Source organism: Bos taurus, chromosome 5 (genome assembly GCF_002263795.3).
Source record: "Bos taurus isolate L1 Dominette 01449 registration number 42190680 breed Hereford chromosome 5, ARS-UCD2.0, whole genome shotgun sequence".
Classification (NCBI taxonomy): Eukaryota; Metazoa; Chordata; class Mammalia; order Artiodactyla; family Bovidae; genus Bos; species Bos taurus.
In genome coordinates this window covers 102875372-102895622 of record NC_037332.1, presented here as the reverse complement: position 1 = coordinate 102895622, position 20251 = coordinate 102875372, and the positions used below count along the sequence as shown (strand labels likewise).

General features: G+C 43.9%; 1 protein-coding gene, 1 long non-coding RNA gene and 1 pseudogene across 2 annotated transcripts; 2 read left to right on the top strand and 1 right to left on the bottom strand.

Annotated features, from left to right (window-relative positions):
- Positions 1-2188: 2188 nt before the first annotated feature.
- LOC100299671 (COP9 signalosome complex subunit 8 pseudogene) lies at positions 2189-2968 on the bottom strand (annotated as a pseudogene).
- Positions 2969-4625: 1657 nt separating this feature from the next.
- Positions 4626-14461, top strand: LOC112446749 (antigen WC1.1-like). The gene is made up of 3 exons (XM_059887258.1): positions 4626-5389; positions 13152-13193; positions 13282-14461. The coding sequence occupies exons 1-3, from the start codon at positions 5092-5094 to the stop codon at positions 13602-13604; spliced, it is 663 nt and encodes a 220-aa protein (XP_059743241.1). The 5' UTR covers positions 4626-5091; the 3' UTR covers positions 13605-14461.
- Positions 14462-14508: 47 nt separating this feature from the next.
- Positions 14509-16990, top strand: LOC112446750 (uncharacterized). Its single transcript, XR_009494738.1, has 3 exons — positions 14509-15125; positions 15392-16106; positions 16714-16990. It is a non-coding gene; the product is annotated as an uncharacterized lncRNA (long non-coding RNA).
- Positions 16991-20251: the final 3261 nt, after the last annotated feature.

Below are 20251 nucleotides of genomic sequence, written 5' to 3'. Positions count from 1 at the left end.
ACTTCTGTTTTAAACAAACCTGTTTTCTGGCATCTCAAGTTACCTTCCTCATTGTCACAATGTCATAATCATGGTTCCAACTGAAGATAAATTTGTGGAAATACTACAGGTGTCTCTACCATATTTTGATAAATCAGCATCTGAATGAAAATGGAGTGTGTGATGTTGAAACTGTGTGTGAAATTAGAACTCCCAATGTTATCTTAAGAAAACTGATGTCTTGTTATTAATTCCAGTTAATTTATACTTAGAAGTAGAGAATTGGAAGTGCTCTGATATTTAACAAAGGTCTGTCTAGTTAAGGCTATGGTTTTCCAGTGGTCATGTATGGATGTGAGAGTTGGACTGTGAAGAAGGCTGAGCACCGAAGAATTGATGCTTTTGAACTGTGGTGTTGGAGAAGACTCTTGAGAGTCCCTTGGACTGCAAGGAGATCCAACCAGTCCATTCTAAAGGAGATCAGTCCTGGGTGTCCATTGGAAGGACTGATGCTAAAGCTGAAACTCCAATACTTTGGCCACCTCATGTGAAGAGTTGACTCACTGGAAAAGACTCTGATGCTGGGAGGGATTGGGAACAGGAGGAGAAGGGGATGACAGAGGCTGAGTTGACTGGATGGCATCACCGACTCGATGGATATGAGTTTGAGTGAACTCCGGGAGTTGGTGATGGACAGGGAGGCCTGGTGTGCTGCGGTTCATGGGGTCACAAAGAGTCGGACACTACTGAGCAACTGAACTGAACACATAAAATAGATAAATAATAACCTATTGTATAGCACAGGGAACTCTACTCAGTGCTCTCTGGTGACCTAAATAGAAAGTAAATCCAAGAAAGAGGGGAAATATATATGTGTGTCATTGCTCTTTGGTCGCTGAGTTGTGTCTGACTCTTTTGTGACCTCATGGACTGTAGCCTGCGACATTCCTTTGTCCATAGGATTTCCCAGGCAAGAATACTGGAGTGGGTTGCCATTTCTTTCCCCAGAGGATCTTCCCAACTAGGGATGGAACCCCAGTCTCCTATTTGGCAGGCAGATTTTTTTTTTACCACTGAGTCACCTAGGAAACCCTTACATGTATATATAACGTATTGAATTTGCTGTACAGCAGAAGCTACCACAATGTCGTAAAGCCATTATGCTCAAATAAAAATTAATACAAATAAATAAAATAAACTCTCTGTCAGGTAACTCTAAGAGCCAAATACTCTGGGAAATTTTTTAAATGTTTCTTTTTTTTTTTTAATTAAGAAATTTGTACTTTAATAGAGACAATGACAAACTAGAACACATCCGCAGGAAGACAGGATAGTGAAACCTCTAGAAACTACTTTCAATAAAACAGTTGAAGAATTCAATTAAATATGTATTGAACAAAGGCAGAATAAATGAACTAGGGGGTGGATTTAACCTGAAAATACAATACACAACTTCAAATGTTCAGAGGGCTGTCACACAAAAAAAGGAAAGACGTGTTCAGTATTTCTCCCATGGGCAGAATCTGACCCAAGGCATAAACATAAGCAACCTATAGGCTGCAGACCAGTTGCACAAAGTGTATCACGTAATAGCTTCTTTCCCCAACAATGCATTCCACACTGACATCTCCCTTCTTCTGAAAGGAAGTATTACAGCTTCATACTTCTCACAAATGTCTTAAATGTCGCACTTTCATGGCAAGCCCTCCACAGCCAGCAATGGATGTACTCACGCTCTCAGAAAAAAATCTAAAGCAAACTGGTTTACCAGGGAAATGGTCTTGTTCCTCAGCTCGGTCTCAGCATTTTGTATTTGTGATTCTCAGGTGGGCAGAGGAAAAGAGCATGGTCTCCAAAGAGGGTGTGAATTACTATCCCCAGCAATGCAGACACTGCCTCTGGGGTGTCCTCCTCACACTGCAGTGCACCACGGCGACTACCAACCTACGGTGCAGGTGGGAGGATGCGCTCTGCGCTGCGGCAGGAACAACACTTGACGACCACTGTTCTACAAGAAGCAGGAGGGCTGTATTTACGAGTCACTAGGAAACATAAACTGCATAATACTGCTGGACTCCAAATTGTCAAACATTACAAAACGAGAAATGTTTCAACAACCATTCAGCATGTTTTAAGGACAAAATATATATAATATACTTGATATTATATATGTATTTTACCACATACTCAGTAAAGTATGCCAAGGTGATTCATCCATCCAATAAAATTGAAAATAAAAATTTTACATTTCTCTACTTGTCAGTATTCAGGCTTCTGAAGGTGGACCTTGAACTCAGAATGGTCAGTTTTTGAGGAAAGCCACATAATCGGTGAGTCTGGCTAACTGCTGCTCTTTGGGGATGGGTGGAACAGGGGTGGGCTCTGATAAGGAAATAAACCTGTTAAAGGAAACATCCAGGGTCCCTGCAACTGGCTTCTTGGGCATGACTATCCTTATGGTGGAGTCAGCTTGCCAGCCTTGTTCAAGGATACCTTTCACAGCCTCCTCTACAGGGAGTCCAACAAAGGCTGCGAAATCGTCGGCAATGATGGAGGTATAGGCTTGGGAGACCAGGGCGAAGGCTCGTCTCCGGGTTGCATCTCTGAGAGCTTCCATGATTGGTTGGACGGCCTCAGACCACTGATGGGCATTGATGGTGCTGTAGACCCCGGGGAAGTCCCTCTGCCAGATCTGCTGGCCAACTGACCAGATCCCCCCAAGTTCCGAGTTTGCAGATTTTATAGCAGGTGGTATTCTTTTCCAAAGATATCTTGCATTGTTCATGTCATTATGGAGTAGATACAAAGCTAGAAGCTGACCATACACTGGGGGTGTAGCAATTCCTCCTGGAGCCTCGAGCTCCTGGTTCTCGCACTGATCCAGCAACTTTTTGAAACTAAAGGAACTTTCCGCCATCACCGCCACTGGCATTTTCCAAGCCGGTCCCCCGCCACGCCTCCTCAGCAGAACCAGGCCCCACTCTGTCCCCCTAAATGTTTATTTTTCCTCTTGTTTTCCATGAGATCTCTTTTATTTTTATTTTTTTGAGATCTCTTTTATATAAGTGTTTTTAAAATCACAAACATTGTAGATAAAAAATTGTACAAATCCTTCAGAAAGGATTTTGTTTTGCTTACTCTATTTAGGGGTAGATTAAGGATAGAGCAACTTATTTAACTCATTCTTAGGGCAAAGCTTGGCTTAAAACAGGAATCGTGGCATGTCAGGACCAGGGCTGTTCATAGAGAAAGGGAACACTAAGATTATGGTAACTTTACTGGTATGTTACAGCTTTCATCTCAGCTCCATCACTAGGTCATTATTATTATTATTTTTTTAATTTTGAACTTTTTACTTTGTATTGGGTTTAGCCGATTAAAAATGTTATTACAGTTTCAGGTGAACAGGCAGGGACTCAGCCATACATATACATGTATCCATTTCCCCCCAAACTCCCCTCCCCTCCTAAAAATTATTTTGCTTAACTGAGTTTCCTGCTCTTCAACCCTCCCAACCCTCTAATCATCGCTCTTTTTTCAGGAAACCTCACCCGGGTGCTGCCCCAGTGCAATGACTCCGTGTCTGAAACAAGCAGGGTCTGCAGCCTCAGAGGAGAGAGCTCCCTACTGCTCGGGTGAAGGTCCCACAGGACAGAAGACCCTATTCATTCCCCAGGTCAACGCCTCATTGTCCCATTTCTCTCTCCTCACAGTAGACAGCTCCGCCTGGTGGATGGGGGCGGTCCCTGCGCCGGGAGAGTGGAAATCCTTGACAGGGCTCCTGGGGCACCATCTGTGATGACGACTGGGACCTGGACGATGCCCACGTGGTGTGCAGGCAGCTGGGCTGTGGAGAAGCCCTCAATGCCACGGGGTCTGCTCACTTCGGGGCAGGATCAGGGCCAATCTGGCTGGACGACCTGAACTGCACAGGAAAGGAGTCCCATGTGTGGAGGTGCCCTTCCCGGGGGTGGGGGCGGCACGACTGCAGACACAAGGAGAAACGCCGGGGTCATCTGCTCAGGTCAGCACTCCACACTGTCCACAGGCTAGGGGAGCGGAGGGCCCAGGAGGACGGGAGTCTGAACCCTGAGGGAGAAATGCTGAAAGGACCAGAGAAGGAGGCTTCCTCCCATGAAGCCTGTCTTTCCAGCAGACGTGAAGACGAGGTGCTTTCACTGCCTCGTGCAGCAGTTGAGATTCTGGTCCTTTCTCCTCAGTAGTGTTTGCTGGCATAGCCTTTTCTCAGTTTTCCTTGAAATCAGGGCTCACTCTTCTGGTACATATGGTAGAGAAGTCTTAAAGCCAAGGTGCTAGTTTTTTTGCTTTGTAAAAATTTACCACATAGTTAATGGTTTAAAACAACACATTTACTTCCTTACACTTCTGTAGCTTAGATGTCCAGCAGGAATCTCACAGGATGGGGATCAAGGTTTCAGTAGAGTCACATCACCTCTCAGCCTCTGGGAAAGAATCTGTTTCTTGTCTTTTCAAGCTTCTAAAAACTGCCTGCCTGCTTTTGTTCATAACCCCCTTCTGTTCATCATCAGACCAGCATCGCTCCACGTCTCTGTTATATTCACATCTCCTTCTAACCAGAACGAGGAAAAGTATTCCACTCTAAAGGATAGTGAGTCTAAGATTGTGATTAGACTGTGCTCAGGTGGTTAATCCATCAGGGTACTCTCAAGGTCCTTACCTTAATCACATCTGTAAAGTCTCCTTTGCCAGATAAGGAAACAGTCACAGGTCCATTAGTCTATTTGCCTCCACACTGTCCACATCACATCCCTTTCATACACTCTTTTTGATGTTTTGTCAGGAAGCAGGTATCAGCTTCCACTCCCTTTCAGGTGTCCAGGTTGGTCTTCCTCTCAGTACATATCCACTACATCATGGTGATAGAAATATTTAGAAAGACAGACACAGATGGACAAAGTCAGATAAAAATGAGACAGGTTTCACTCTGGTCATCTAGTGGATTTGCTTCCTCAGCTGAGTCAGAGATGAGTGTTCACAATTCTGGGGAGAGAGGAAAACCCAGAGCACTGAGTGGGGTGCTCACTGTGTCCCATCTCCTTACCTTCAACCTCAGAGTTCCTGGCCCTCAGGATGGTGAGTGAGGACCAGCAGTGTGCTGGGTGGCTGGGAGTTTTCTACAACGGGACCTGGGGCAGTGTCTACCGCAGCCCCATGGAGGACATCACTGTGTCCATGATCTGCAGACAGCTTGGCTGTGGGGACAGTGGAAGTCTCAATGCTTCTATTTGTCTCAGGGAAGGTTCTAGACCCCAGTGGGTAGATTTAATCCAATGTTGGAAAACTGATACCTCTGTCTGGCAGTGTCCTTCTGACCCTTGGGTATACAGTTCCTGCTTTCCAAAGGAGGAAGCCTACATCTCATGTGCAGGTGACTTACTGTCTGTTTCTGTGTCTGTCCCAACCCTGTAGGATAGTATTCAGATTTGATATTTTAAAATCTAAGTGCTACGTTTAAGTTGAGTTTATAAAGTGAAGTTGGATGGAGCTAATTTAATCCACATGTTCCAAACTTGCTTTATTAAAAGTTTTTAATTGATATAATTGACATAACATTATATTGTTTGCTGTGTGCAACATAATGCTTATATATTTGTGTGTATTGATAAATGATCACTACAGCAAGTCTAGTTATATCCATGACCATATATATAGTTAAATATTTTTCTTATATGATGAGGATGTTTAAGATGTATTTTCTTATCATTTTTCAAATAGACAGTATGGTATTCACTATAGTCACCATGCTGTATGTTATATCTCTTCACCTATTAATTTTACAACTCAAATTTATACCTTTTGACTACATTTGCCACACCAAATTCCCCACCTCTGGCAGCCACCAACTACTCAGCATCTCTGAACTTGTGTTTTGTTTTAAGATTACACATATAAATGAGATTTTATGGTATTTTCCTTTCTCTGTCTGATTTATTTCGCCTAGCATAATGCCTTCAAGGTCCATCCTTGTTGAAACTGGCAAAAATTTCTTCTTTTTTATGGGTGGATATATGTCTATATTACATTTTTTTTATCCATTCATCCATCAGTGAAGACTTACCTTGTTTGGCTCTTGTATATATTGCTATAAAATACTAAAAAGTAATGCTGTTAAAGTGCTTCAGTCAATATATCAGCAAATTTGGAAAATTCATCAGTGGCCACAGGACCAGAGAAGGTCAATTTTCATTCCAATCCTGAAGAAGGGCAGTGCCAAAGAATGTTCAAACTACTGCACAATTGTGCTCATTTCACATGCTAGAAAGGTTGTGCTCAAAGTTTTTCAAGCTAGATTTCAGCAATAAGTGAACTGAGAACTTCCAAGATGTACAAACTGGGTTTAGAAAAGGCAGAGGAACAAGAGATCAAATTGCCAACATTTGTTGGATCATAGAGTAAGCCAGAGAATTCCAGAAAAATATCTGCTTCATTGACTAGACTAAAGCCTTTGACTATGTGGATCACAACGAATTGTGGAAAATTCTTAAAGAGATGAGAATACCAGACCACCTTATCTACCTCCTGAGAAACCTGTATGCAGGTCAAGAAGCAACAGTTGAAACTGGATATAAACAACTGACTTGTTCAAAATTGGGAAAGGAATTCATCAAGGCTGTATATTGTCACCCTGTTTATTTAAATTATATGTAGAATACATCATGGGAAATGCCAGGCTGAATGAATCACAAGCTGGAATCAAGATTGCCGTGAGAGATATCAACAACCTCAGATATGCAGATGATACTACTCTATTGGAAGAAAGAGAAGAGGAACTAAAGAGCTTCTTGTTGAGGGTGAAAGAGGAGAGTGAAAAAGTTGGCATAAAGCTCAACATTCAACATTCTAAAAATTAAGATCATGGCATCTGGCCCCATCACTTCATGGCAAATAAAAAGGGAGAAAGTGGATACAGACAGATTTTCTTTTCTTGGGCTCCAAAATCACTGCTGGTGGTGATGGTAGCCATGAGATTAAAAGAGGCTTGCTCCCTGGAAGGAAAGCTATGACACACCTAGACAGAGTATTAAAAAGCAGAGACATCACTTTGCTGACAAAGGTCCATATAGTCAAAGTTATGTTTATTTCAGTAGTCATGTATGGATGTGAGAGTTGGATTATAAAGAAGCTGAGTGCCAAAGAGTTGATGCTTTTGAATTGTGGTGCTTGGATGCGACAAATGAATTGTGAGTCCCTTGGACAGCAAGGAGATCCAACCAGTCCATTCAGGGAATCAACTCTGAATATTCATCGGAAGGACTGATGCTGAAGCTGAAGCTCCAGTACTTCTGCCACCTGATGAGAAGAGCTGACTCATTGGAAAATACCCTGATGCTGAGAAAGACTGAAGGCAAAAGGAGAAGTGGGCCACAGAGGATGAGATAGTTAGATAGCATCACCAATTCAGTGGACATGAATTTGAGCAAACTTTAGGAGATAGTAAAGCACAGAAGAACCTGGCATGCTGCAGTCCATGAGGTTGCAGAGAGTCAGACACAACCTAACAACTGAACTAATATTGCTGCACTGAACATTGTTGTTTCAAGTTAGTGTTTCCTTCAGATAAATGCCCCAAAGTGAAATTGCTAAATCGTATGGCAATTCTATTTTTAATTTTTGATGCACCTCAATACTGTTTCCATAGGGGCTGCATCAACTTACATTCCCTCTAACTGTGCAAAAGCTTTCCTGTCTCTTCACATTCTCCTCAACTCCTGTTATTTCTTCTTTTTGATAAAAGCCTTTCTAGAGGATATGAGGTGATATCTTATTGTGGTTTTGATTTGTATGTTCTGATGATTAATAGTGTTGAGCACATTTTCATGTACCTATTGTCAAGTTGTACGTATTCTTTAAAAAAAATATTTATCAGTTTCTCTGCCCATTGTTTTAAAGCCATATTGTTTGATTTTTGCTACTGAGTTGTGTGAGTTCCTTGTGTATTTAGGATAATAATCGTTATCAGAAATATAATATGTAAATATTTTCTCCAGTTCCATAGGTTGCTTTTTCACTTTGATGATGGTTTCCTTAATTGGGCAGAAGCTTTGTAGCCTTATGTGGTCCCAACTGCTTGTTTTTACTCTTGTTCCCTTTGATTTGGTGTCAAATCCAAAAAATCCTCATGAAGACTGATGTCAAAGATTTTATTTTCTGTTTTTTCCTGTAGAAATGTTATGGCTTTAGGACTTGTGATCAAGTCTTTAATCTACTTTGAGTTAATTTTTGTGTGGTGTAAGATAGTGGTTCAGTTTCATTCTTTTGCATGCGGCTGTCCGGTTTCCCAATGCCATTTACTGAAAAAACTGTCCTTTCCTCATTGTATGCTCTTGGCTTCTTTGTAAAAAATTAATTGACGTACAAATGTGGGTTTATTTCTGGGCTCTCTATTCTGTTCCATTGATCTCTGTGTCCATTTTTATACCAACAATGTACTGTTTTGATTAATATAGCTTTGTAACATAGTTTGAAAACAAGAAGTATGACACTTCCAGCTTTATTACTCTTTCTCAAGATTGCTTTGGTATTCAGTGTCTTTTGTGGTTCCGTGCAAATTTTAGGATTGTTTGTCTGTATCTGTGAAAGTTTCCATGGAAATTTTGGTAAGGATTGCAGTGAATTTGTAGATTGCTTTGGGTAGTATGGGCATGTTAATAATATTAGATCTTCCAATCCATGAGCACAGAATATCTTTCCATTTATTTGAGTCATCTTCAGTGTCTTTCATCAATATTTTATAGTTTTCAGTGTACAGGTGCAGGGAGCCGCCGGGAGGACCTCCACCCGTGGCAAAGGTCATGAGGAAGGAGGCTCGACATACGCAAAAGTGGAATCGAGCCTCAGGAGTCCCCCTGGAAATTCTCGAACATCTACCCCCATAACCAGAGCCTGCCTACTTTACTACTTTGTGCTCTCACCTACACCTCTGACTTTATGGGGGGCTGTCCCCCACCACCTCTTTGGGAGAAGGAGTTAACTTAGAGCTCCAGTTAATAATAATTTCTGGGCATGACGAGAGTGTTTTAACCTACAAACTCCTCCGAAGGTTCTCTAGCCTGCCTGACAGGCTTGTCTGGCCACATGTGATTGCTCACAGCCTCCCAACCATGAGAGGCACGAGATGCTTTAAACATTCTAAAAACAGATTCTTTAGAAAAGTTAGAAAACCATTAGTATAAGTATAGTGGGCTGATTAGAAATTGTATTGATGAAGGGTTTTTCATTTGTTGAGCCAATGTTTGTTGCTAAGTCTCCACATCCGCTGCCCTTACACACATTAATGAATATATAGAAGAAATAAGTATTAACCTTTGATATTAATCACGTTAGACCTTAGGCTAAGTAAATTCTTTCCTTAATTAAAACCCACTACACTCTCACCCTGTAGGAATGTAACTTTATCTGGTACCTTCGGAAGGTGGAATCTTTTTTAAGAATAATCACCCCTGGAGAAATAAGTGTCCTGGTTGACTGACTGCTGTCATAAGGAGAGGGTCATAAATTGTCAGCAGGCCCCATGGCCAGAAGATGATGTAACACCCCTAAGACCTCTGTATACATTTGTATGAAGCACCTGACTTTGATAAAAGTCAGGACTGCTGACCCCGCGTGACTTTTGCATAACATCTCAGTGTATAAAAGTAGACCATGGAAAATAAAGAATTGGGATCAGTTTCTCGAAATACTGGTCTCCCCATGTCGCTCTCTCTCAAACTCTGGCTGAATCTCCGTCTGGAGTGCGGAACCCACCAAGCTTACTAATTTTGCCTGGGCTTCTAAGATCCAACTGGGGAGGCCTCAGTGTCTCCTCTCCTTCGGGAGAATGGAAGGACGCCTGCGGCCTACGTAAGTGGTGCAAACTTCTTGTCTTGAAGTTTTATTGGTCTCCCGCGTAAACCAAGCTACTCAGCCTCTTTTCTCCACTGAATTTTCCTGCTGAGCTATCTTCATTCTATTACCCTTTACATCTCTAATTAATATCTAATTGAAGCTATTGTATCCTGATCCTCGCTGACGCCGTCCCCGCTTTGAACTCCCTGGATCAGCCGGGGTTGGACCTCGGCATACAGGTCTTTCACCTCCTTGGTTAAGTTTATTCCTAGATATTTTATTCATCTTCATGCAAATGTAAATCAAATTGTTTTCTCAGTTTCTCCTCATGGCAGTTTATTGTTAGTGCATAGAAATGCAACTGATTTTTGTATATAGATTTTTCATTCTACAACTTTACTGAGTGTATTAGTTCTCATATTTTTGGTGAAATCTTTAGGGTTTTCTATATATAATATCATGTAAGGGAGTCTCCTTCTTCATGACTCTGATGGTAGAGAATCCATCTGCAATGCAAGAGACTCGGGTTTGATCCCTGGGTTGGGAAGATCCCCTGGAGGAGGGGATGGCAACCCACTCCAGTATTCTTGCCTGGAGAATCCCAGTGGGCAGAGGAGCCTGGCAGGTTACAGTCCTTGGAGTTGTAAAGAGTCAGACATGACTGAGTGACTAACACTTTCACTTTTCAATGTGCAAATAGTGTCAGTTTTGCCTCTTCCTTTCAGATTTGCATGTCTGATTTTCTTTTTATTGCCTGATGGATCTGGACAGGACTACCAAAACTAAGTTGAATAAAAGTGGTGAGAGTAGATAATTTTGTCTTGTGTCTGACTTCAGAGGAGAAGCTTTTGTTTTTTTACAGTCAAATATGATGTTAGCTGTGAACTTCTCATATGGCCTTAATTATATTGAGATGCAATCCTTCTATAACTACTTTGTAAAAGAGTTTTTATCATAAATGGATTTTGAATTTGTCAAACATTTTTTTCTGCATCCTTTGAGATATGATTTTTACCTTCGTTTTCTTTATTTGGTGTATTACATCAATTAGTTTGTGAATGTTGAATTATCCTTGCATCCCTGGAACAAACATCACTTGATCATGGTGTATGATTCTTTTGGTGCATTGTCAAATTAAGTTTTCTAATATTTTGTTGAGGATTCTTGCACCTATATTTATCAGAGTATTAGCCTATAATTTTCTTTTCTTGTGGTGTCCTTATCTGGTTTTGGTATCAGAATAATGTTGGCCTCATAAAATAAGTTTGGAAGTGTTTCTTTCTTCTGTTTTTGGAAGAGTTTGAGAAGGCTCCACCACTAAAAATTGTTACATTGGGAATTGGGATTTTGAAAATAAATGTTGAATGAAATAAATAAATGTTGGGGAAGGCAACAAATAGTTAAACCATAGCACCTTACTTACTTCAACATTTCTCTGTCTGTTTCTCTCTCTCCTTCCCTCCCCCTGCATATACACAAACACACACACCCCATTCAGGTACACCTTGAATGGTATGCTGAATGTTGCCTGAAACCCACAGCTAAGAATGTGGAGAGAGATATTTCAAAAGCAGAGGCTCACTCCCTTCCTTGCCTCTCTTTTTTCATCTCTTTGTCTTTTCCATTTGAGGCCAAAGAGGCATTAAACTATTAGACCTTTTATTGATGATATTTTTCCTACAATTAAACACTGGGAGTTGAGAGGTGGTAAAGTCTTTGACCATGAAAATGAGCAACTTGCTCACAAACGTCCTGCCATCATTTTCTCAGAGGTTCTTTGCATAGAGTGGGTAGGAGGTTTGATAGGATGATCTGGAAAGAATATACAAATTTTGATACTTTATGACAGGTACTATTTACCCTTCTGGTTTTTTGTGTTGCTTTGAATTTGTATTTATTTCTCTCAGCTTCAATTCTTTTATATATACTTTTCAGTCTTTTGTTTGTTATTTCCACATCTTCTCAATACAAATTTTTCTCTGTAGGTTTTTTTTTTTTTTCACTCTATTGCAAAAATTTCTGCCTTACTCAGTGTGTACATATATGTGTCCATATATCTTCTTAGAATTATACTAACTCTTTCCTGTATATTTCCTTTTTAAGAGATTCCTAACCAACACTATGGACTTTTCGGGTGGCTCAGACAGCAAAGAAACTGCCTGCAGTGCAGGAGACCTGGGTTCGATTCCTGAATAGGGAAGATCCAGTGGAGAAAGGAATAGCAATCTAGTCCAGTATTCTTGCCTGGAAAATCCTATGGACAGCGTAGCCTGGCGGGCTGCATTCCATAGGTCACAAACAGTCAGACACGACTGAGCAACTAACACACACACACACATAACCAACACTGCATTGTAGATCAATATTGTCCAATTAAAAATAAATTTAGAAAAGAAAGTTTCCTTTTACAACAGTAGTCTTCACTTGCCCATTTGTCACACTGAATAGTAGGTAAGAGTAGCTTATAATCTATCTAATAATTTTCCATTAAAATTACATATATGAGATTTTGAGTATAAATTAACTCTGTTTTTCTGGACTGATTATTTTTAATATGAGCTATTATCATAGACTATTACCATTCACTTATATTTGGTTTACTATTTCACTGATTAGTGTGAATTTAAAGTTTTATTTTACTGAATTTTATTCATCTATTCATTCATTCAATAACTATTTATGAAGCCCTTATCTAGGTATTTAGAAAAGGTTTTCCATACATATTTGTTGAATGAGTGCATACAATGTGCAGGCACTGTCCTAATAGCAGAAACATGGCACATATAAGATATACAAGGTCCTTCTTCTAATGGAACTTTCATTAAGAGTTTGGCCACCTCATGTGAAGAGTTGACTCATTGGAAAAGACTCTGATGCTGGGAGGGATTGGGGGCAGGAGAAGAAGGGGACGACAGAGGATGAGATGGCTGGATGGCATCACTGACTCGATGGACGTGAGTCTGAGTGAACTCTGGGAGTTGGTGATGGACAGGGAGGCCTGGCATGCTGCGATTCATGGGGTCACAAAGAGTCGGACACGACTGAGTGACTGAACTGAACTGAACTGATGTGTACATTTGTAGATGTCTGTGTTTATATTTGCTGTGGGGTGTGAAGACTGATAAACAAGTAAATATTTAAAGTAATTTCAGCTGTGATCAGATGCAGTGAAAGTTTCAGCCCTGGAGTTAATGAATGAGCCTGTGTTTTCATGTGTCATTTGCACTGACCCAAGGACCTTAGATAATCCTATCTGGGGATCACCCCCAGCTGTTCCTGATCCAGTGTTTCCTTCTTGTTTGCAGGAAGAAGACCCAAGAGCTGTCCAACTGCTGCCCCCTGCACAGGTATGTCAGCCCCGCCCCCTCCCCTGTGGCTCCCAGGGGCTCCTTCCTCCCACCAGGGCAGTCACAGGAGGGGCTGCTGCCTTTTCAGACAGAGAGAAGCTCCGGCTCAGGGGAGGAGGCAGCAAGTGCGCAGGATGGGTGGAGGTCTGGCATAGTGGCTCCTGGGGCACTGCGTGCAATGACTCCTGGAGCCTGGCAGAGGCTGAGGTGGTGTGTCAGCAGCTGGGCTGTGGCCAGGCCCTGGAAGCTGTGCGGGCTGCGGCGTTTGGCCCTGGAAATGGGAGCATCTGGCTGGACGAGGTGCGGTGCAGGGGCCGGGAGTCCTCCCTGTGGGACTGTGCTGCGGAGCCCTGGGGGCAGAGCGACTGCAAGCACGAGGAGGATGCTGGTGTGAGGTGCTCTGGTGAGTGAGGGGTTCGGGGTCCACCCTGGGTGAGCTGGGGCACTGCAGGGGCACTGGGCTGGGCCAGGCGTGGTGGGGAGTTTGTATTTAGACAGTGTCCAGGTCCTGGGGCTCTGATCTAGGACGGGGGAGCTGCGAGGACGAGACACTGGTGTTGTGGAGACTGAGGTCTGATTTCAGGCTCAGGAGGGAAAAATGGGTTTGCCCTGCTTTCTGGCCAATTTCTTTTCCTCACACTGCTGTTTTTCTCTTTAGGTGTAAGGAAAACATTGCCCCCAACTGCCGTAGGTACTGTGAATACCCATGGGCAGGAGAGAATACTCAAGTCTGGGGACTTGTTCTGTGGGCCCTCTGACAGCTCAGGAGAGGAAAGAGCCTGAGGAGCCCTGGCTGTTGGGGAGGAGCCTGGGGCGTTATGTTGGGGAACTCCTCTGCCTTGGTTCCTGGGGCTGCATTTTTCTCATGACTGGGGCCCAAGGGAGACTGGTTCCTGTGTTGCAGAATCTAAGGTTCTCCCACCTGCCTCTGAGTGTTGCTCCTCTTCAGTGAGGTGCGGGTCCCAAGATTGTTTGATCCTCTGTCTCCTGAAGCCCAAGGAGAGGGGATGAGCCAGGTCCTCAGAGGCTGTCTCAGCAGGGCAACTCCCTGACAATCCCCAGCTCTGCCTCAAGGCCACACTGGCCGGAGTGGAGTTGACCCATCTCAGGATGAGACCTGGGGGAGCCAGGTCACTGTCAGTGCACTTGTGTCTGAGGCTGGGATGCCATTGTCTGGAGCCCTTGGAAACGCTGGCACAAGGGGTTTCTCTGTGCCCAGGACCTTCTCCCACCCCTGTTGCCTTGTTCTCTTTAGGGTCCAGACGAGTTTCAAGTCCTCTCCCTGACATCTTCTCCTTGCCTGGGGTCCTCTGCCTCATCCTGGTGTCCCTTCTCTTCCTGGTCCTCATCATCCTGGTGACTCAGGTGTTCAGATGGAGAGCAGAGTGCAGAGGTGGGCTGCCGGGGGAACCAGTGACCAGGGAGAGTGTGTGGAGGCAGGAGATGGGGCAGGTGTGAGGAGGGGAACCTAGGCCAGGTCTGTGTTGTGAGTCTGAAGAACTCCATGTGCTCCGTGCTGAGCTCTAAGGGGTGAGAAGACAGAGGTTCTTAGGACTGGGGCGTGAACTTTTATAAGTCATAGCCTCTCCTACAAGACCAGAGAGTCGGGGCTGAGCTGTGAATTCAGGTCAGACCAGGAGAGAAGGTGCTGACATGGTGCACGGGGTGGGAGATGATCCTGAGGTCCAGGCAGCCTCTGTGTGAACATCGGGGAGATAAAGCGTGGGCCTGCTGGACTGGGATGTCTGGGGCGGCACCTCTGACCTGCTAGGGGATCTCTCAGCCTGCTATATCAGGGTGTCTGGAGCAGCATCTCTGACCTGCTGGGGCATCTCTCAGCCTTATCCAGCTATGAAGATGCTCTTGCTGAAGCCGTGTACGAGGAGCTCGATCACCTTGTGACTCAGAAGGAGGGTCTTCTGGGCAGCCCAGGTGGGTGTCTCTGCCTGCCCTCCTGGGACCTCTGGTTGTCACACCCACTGGGTGTGTGCATTTTCTCAGCATCTGCAGACCCCACACCTTCCCCAGGCTCACAGAGGCAGCTCTCCAAAGTGACAGGATGGCCTCTCACAGCCCCGTGAGCCCCAGCCTCTGTCTACACTGCAAGAGCCAGACCCATCCCTTCTAAGCCTTAACACTGGTCCCGTGGGTGTGGGAGGGTCATTCTGTGTGTTGTGTGATGTTTGTTTCCACTTTAGGCTTCCTGTCAGATGGTGAGGACAAAATTGACTCCAGATCTGCTCCAGGTAATAAGAGGTGGACCTGCTTCAGCTGAGTGTTGCAGAGGAGAGTTTCCCTCCTCATAGAGAGGAGATGTAAGGGAAGTCTTTCTTTACAGTCTTCTTTTGATGGACCAGAGGGATCACTTGTGTCCGGATCTGGTCTGTCCTTCTCCTCTCTGGCTGTTCTGTGATGTCACACATTTGGGGCCGGGCTCTCTGTGTTAAGAATCACAAGTGACACACACTGGTTTTAAAAATAACATCTGTGAAGCACAGTTTGTCAAAATTCTTTAATAATGCTCAATGGTAGGAGAGTTTCTTTGAGATATATATTTTCAATCAGGAAATATTAAGATATTTAAAGTCATGTTTTGGTTTATGGACACATCAAAATGAAACATGGTCTCAGAGAGAAAAATCTTTTGAAACAAGGAGTGACTGGTGCCTCTATTTAGCATCTCAGAAACCCTGGGTCAGAAGGGATCTTAGGTATGTCCCAGATCAACCCCCTTACTGTGGTTTCATCTGATCCCTGCTCTGCCGTCAGAAGTGCCAGATCAAAGGACTGATGCCCCTGGTAAGGATTACAATGATGCTGAAGAGGTACTAGTGCCTGGGGCTCCTCCTGCCTCTCAGGGGACCAAGGAGGAAGTGCTCCCAAAGAAAGAAGATGGGATGAGGTCTCAGACAGGTGAGTGGGGATTAGCTGATCCCCTGTAATCTCTGGTCTCTGTCCAGGAAAGGGTGAATTTGAGCTCCTCAATGCCAAACCTCTCTACAGTTTCAAAACATGGGTAATCTCATGCATTTGATGGGCTTCCCTGGTGGCTCAGATGGTAAAGAATCTGCCTGCAATTCAGTAGACCAGGGTTTGATCCCTCGAGCAGGAAGATCCCCTGGAGAAATGAATGGCTACCCACTCCAGTATTCTTGCCTGGAGAATCCCATGGATAGAGGAGCCTGGCAGGCTACAGTTCATAGGGTTGCAAAGAGTCAGACACAACTGAATTACTAGCACTTCACTGGCTGGAGGCAGGTCTCAGAGCTCCTGTGTGAGCACAGGTCTCCTGTGATGCAGGGTTTCCACATGAGCTGAGGCCCCAGAGAGTAAATGGACTGGACCTGAGAGGACAGCTGGGATCCATCCTCACTGTAGCTGATATGAAATAGTCTGAGCCTCCCTGACCACCCCTGGGTTCCAGGGATGCTTTTTCATCACCACTTGCTTAACTTGCTTCCTCCTCACTGTCTGGCCCCCTTGTCTCTGTTCTAAATCATACCTCTCTTTCCTCTTTCAGGCTCTTATCTAAACGTCTTTACAGAGGAAGCTGATCCTGGGGAAGGAGGAGAGAGCCCCTGGCTTCTCCAGGGGGAGAAAGGGGACCCTGGGTATGATGATGTTGAACTAAGTGCCCTGGGAACATCCACAGTGACTTTTCCATGATATATTAAATACAAGATCATGACACAGATATTCTAATTGCCTGTATCTCAATAGAATAGTGCTGACCTCTGATTGTGTTATATGGAAATTGCTCAAAGTGAAATATTCTAAATAAAGTAAATTTTTTTTTTTTTTGCTTTGTTAGTAATTACCATGTTCCATTGGCTCAGACAGTGAAGCGTCTGTCTACAATGCGGGAGACCCAGGTTCTCTCCCTGGATTGGGAAGATCCCCTGGAGAAGGAAATGGCAATCCACTCCAGGACTATTGCCTGGAAAATCCCATGGGCAGAGGAGAGTGGTAGGCTACAGTCCATGGGGTCGCAAAGAGTCGGACACGACTGAGCGACTTCACTTTCACTTTCACCACGTTCCATGTCAAATGCTTTTAGAGGATTGGTCCTCAAACACCATTTTCCTCAAAGGAAATACACGATGAGTGCACTGCCCTGTTTTCTCACCTTCTTCAAAGGCTAATGAGGGCATGAATTTGTCTGGGATCACAGGTGCTCCAGGTCACTCTTGCTTAGAAAAAGTATCTAAACTTGGTCCACATTCACACCCTCCTTCCTAGCAAGATGATTTTGTTGACCAAAAGGTATAGTCAGAACCTGGTAGAGTTATTTTATTTGGTGGGAATGCTTAAGACTTGAAGCCCTGAAGATATAGCATCTCAGTAGCTTTGAGAAAACTGCTCCAAAGAGGCAGCAGGGGAAGTCAGGCTGTATACAAGTTTGCAACAAAGGGAGCAGGGAATCTGAACATCAAAGATCAAGTACCAAGTTAAGGAATGTAGCGTTCTATAATGCTGGACTGGAAGAAACACAAGCTGGAATCAAGATTGCTGGGAGAAATATCAATCACCTCAGATATGCAGATGACACCACCCTTATGGCAGAAAGTGAAGAGGAACTCAAAAGCCTCTTGATGAAAGTGAAAGTGGAGAGTGAAAAAGTTGGCTTAAAGCTCAACATTCAGAAAACGAAGATCATGGCATCCGGTCCCACCACTTCATGGGAAATAGATGGGGAAAGAGTGGAAACAGTGTCAGACTTTATTTTATTGGGCTCCAAAATCACTACAGATGGTGACTGCAATCATGAAATTAAAAGACGCTTACTCCTTGGAAGAAAAGTTATGACCAACCTAGATAGCATATTCAAAAGCAGAGACATTACTTTGCCAACAAAAGTTCGTCTAGTCAAGGCTATGGTTTTTCCTGTGGTCATGTATGGATGTGAGAGTTGGACTGTGAAGAAGGCTGAGCGCCGAAGAATTGATGCTTTTGAACTGTGGTGTTGGAGAAGACTCTCGAGAGTCCCTTGGACCGCAAGGAGATCCAACCAGTCCATTCTGAAGGAGATCAGCCCTGGGTGTTCTTTGGAAGGAATGATGCTAAAGCTGAAACTCCAGTACTTTGGCCACCTCATTCGAAGAGTTGACTCATTGGAAAAGACTCTGATGCTGGGAGGGATTGGAGGCAGGAGGAGAAGGGGACGAGAGAGGATGAGATGGCTGGATGGCATCACTGACTCGATGGACGTGAGTCTGAGTGAACTCCGGGAGTTGGTGATGGACAGGGAGGCCTGGCATGCTGTGATTCATGGGGTCACAAAGAGTCAGACACGACTGAGCAACTGATCTGATCTGATATATGGGAAGATGCAAGCCTCTGGTCTCACTGGATTCATTCCTTCCATATGCAGTTCAGCTATCTGGGGCCAGCCTTGTTTCCCGGTTCACCTTAAGGAGAAGCAAATGGCTGCTTCTTGCATCCCCCAGATCCTCAGCCATCACCATGGGGGTGGCAGCATCCCCTGGACCAGTTTTGGGAGCCCTCATTCACAACTGGAGACCAGAAATCGTTGATGGCTGTGACATTTCTCATTTATTGATATGGCAGGAGATATTTTCATTTCACAAACTCATGAAAAAAACTCAGTCCTGAACATTCCTGTATGTTCTTCCCTGAGATGTCACATCACCTGTTTTTAACCTATTCTTGGGCACCAGACTTGGGTGTGGGTTTCAAAGCGGGAATCTGCTGGTGGGAAAGAATGGATACAGTTTTTCTTATCCTGCTTAAGTGTTCATGGGTCAATTAAAACTCTAACTCTGGGTAACTACCTTTGCCTTTTCATCTCTCATTCCCTAGGTTACTTTATCTGTTTATTCCTCAAGCAGATAAAGATTCCTTCTTGCTCTTCTCCCATGTCTAGTTGGTTATCAAATCCTTATGAATCCATTCTTCCCATCCCTGCCTACTATTTCTTCAGAACATTGCCATTTCTTGTCTGTCCAATTATCTATCCTTCTGAGCAAATTATATCAGCTCCTATCTCTCTCTAGTTGATGGATGGCAAATTGGTGCTCACCCACACCCTGCATCCACGTGGGACAAGAGGGCAAGAAAGTGAGACCTAGACAGAGGGGATCCAGAAGAAGGGATAGATGGGGAAATCAGGTACATTTGTCTATTTACATTTCAAAGATGTGGATGGAGGGGTCTGATATGACTGAATTCTTAAAGGAAGTATTTGAGACTAATGGGCTCCTCTGAAGACATACTGTTTCAAGATTGCTTTAATCTGGTTACTACTGAAAATGTAAATGTGATCTTGCTGTGATTCTTCAGGGTAGAGAGAGCTGTCATGTAGGAGTGGCCAAGTAAAGATTATATTTCACAACAGCCCCCTCCCCCCAATTCCATTGTGGACATGTGGAGAGGCTGCTGAACCAATATAAGACCTGAGAATGATGGCCTGGTTGTGAGTTGAACCCACCCAGTTCCTGGCTGATGGCTCTGCATGGTGTCCAGGGCTCTGACCTACAGTCACGCTTGCAGTCTTCATAGTTCTAGGCTGTGCTTGGGGATGGGAAGATGCCCAGGACTTCTCCCAGGGCAGCTCACATGGCTATTCATCACTGGGAAGTGATGAAATAAGTGACATATGATGAACGAAATAAAGTATACCCACCAAGAAGCTCAGGGAGCTCCAAAAAATGCAGATAAACAATCAGATCCAGGGAAAGAGTATGTGAAGAAAGTAAGATTAAAAAATTATTATTTATTATTATTATTATTATCGTTTTCAATTTTTGGTTTCACTGGGTCTTTGTTGACACACATGGGCTTTCTCTAGTTGTGGCAAACAGGCACTACTCTTCTTTGTGGACAGCAGGCCTCACTGTGTGGGGGCTTCTCCTGTTGTGGAGCACAGACTCTAGGTGCACAGGCTTCAGTACTTGTAGCATGCCGGCTCCAATGAGCAGTTTGCAGGTCCTAGAGCACAGAGTAGTTGTGCCGAGGCTCTGAGTTGCTCTGCAGAATAAACTCAGTTTTTTTTTTTTTTTTTTTCTGTACAGAGACTGAAATCATAAAAATGGAAGCAA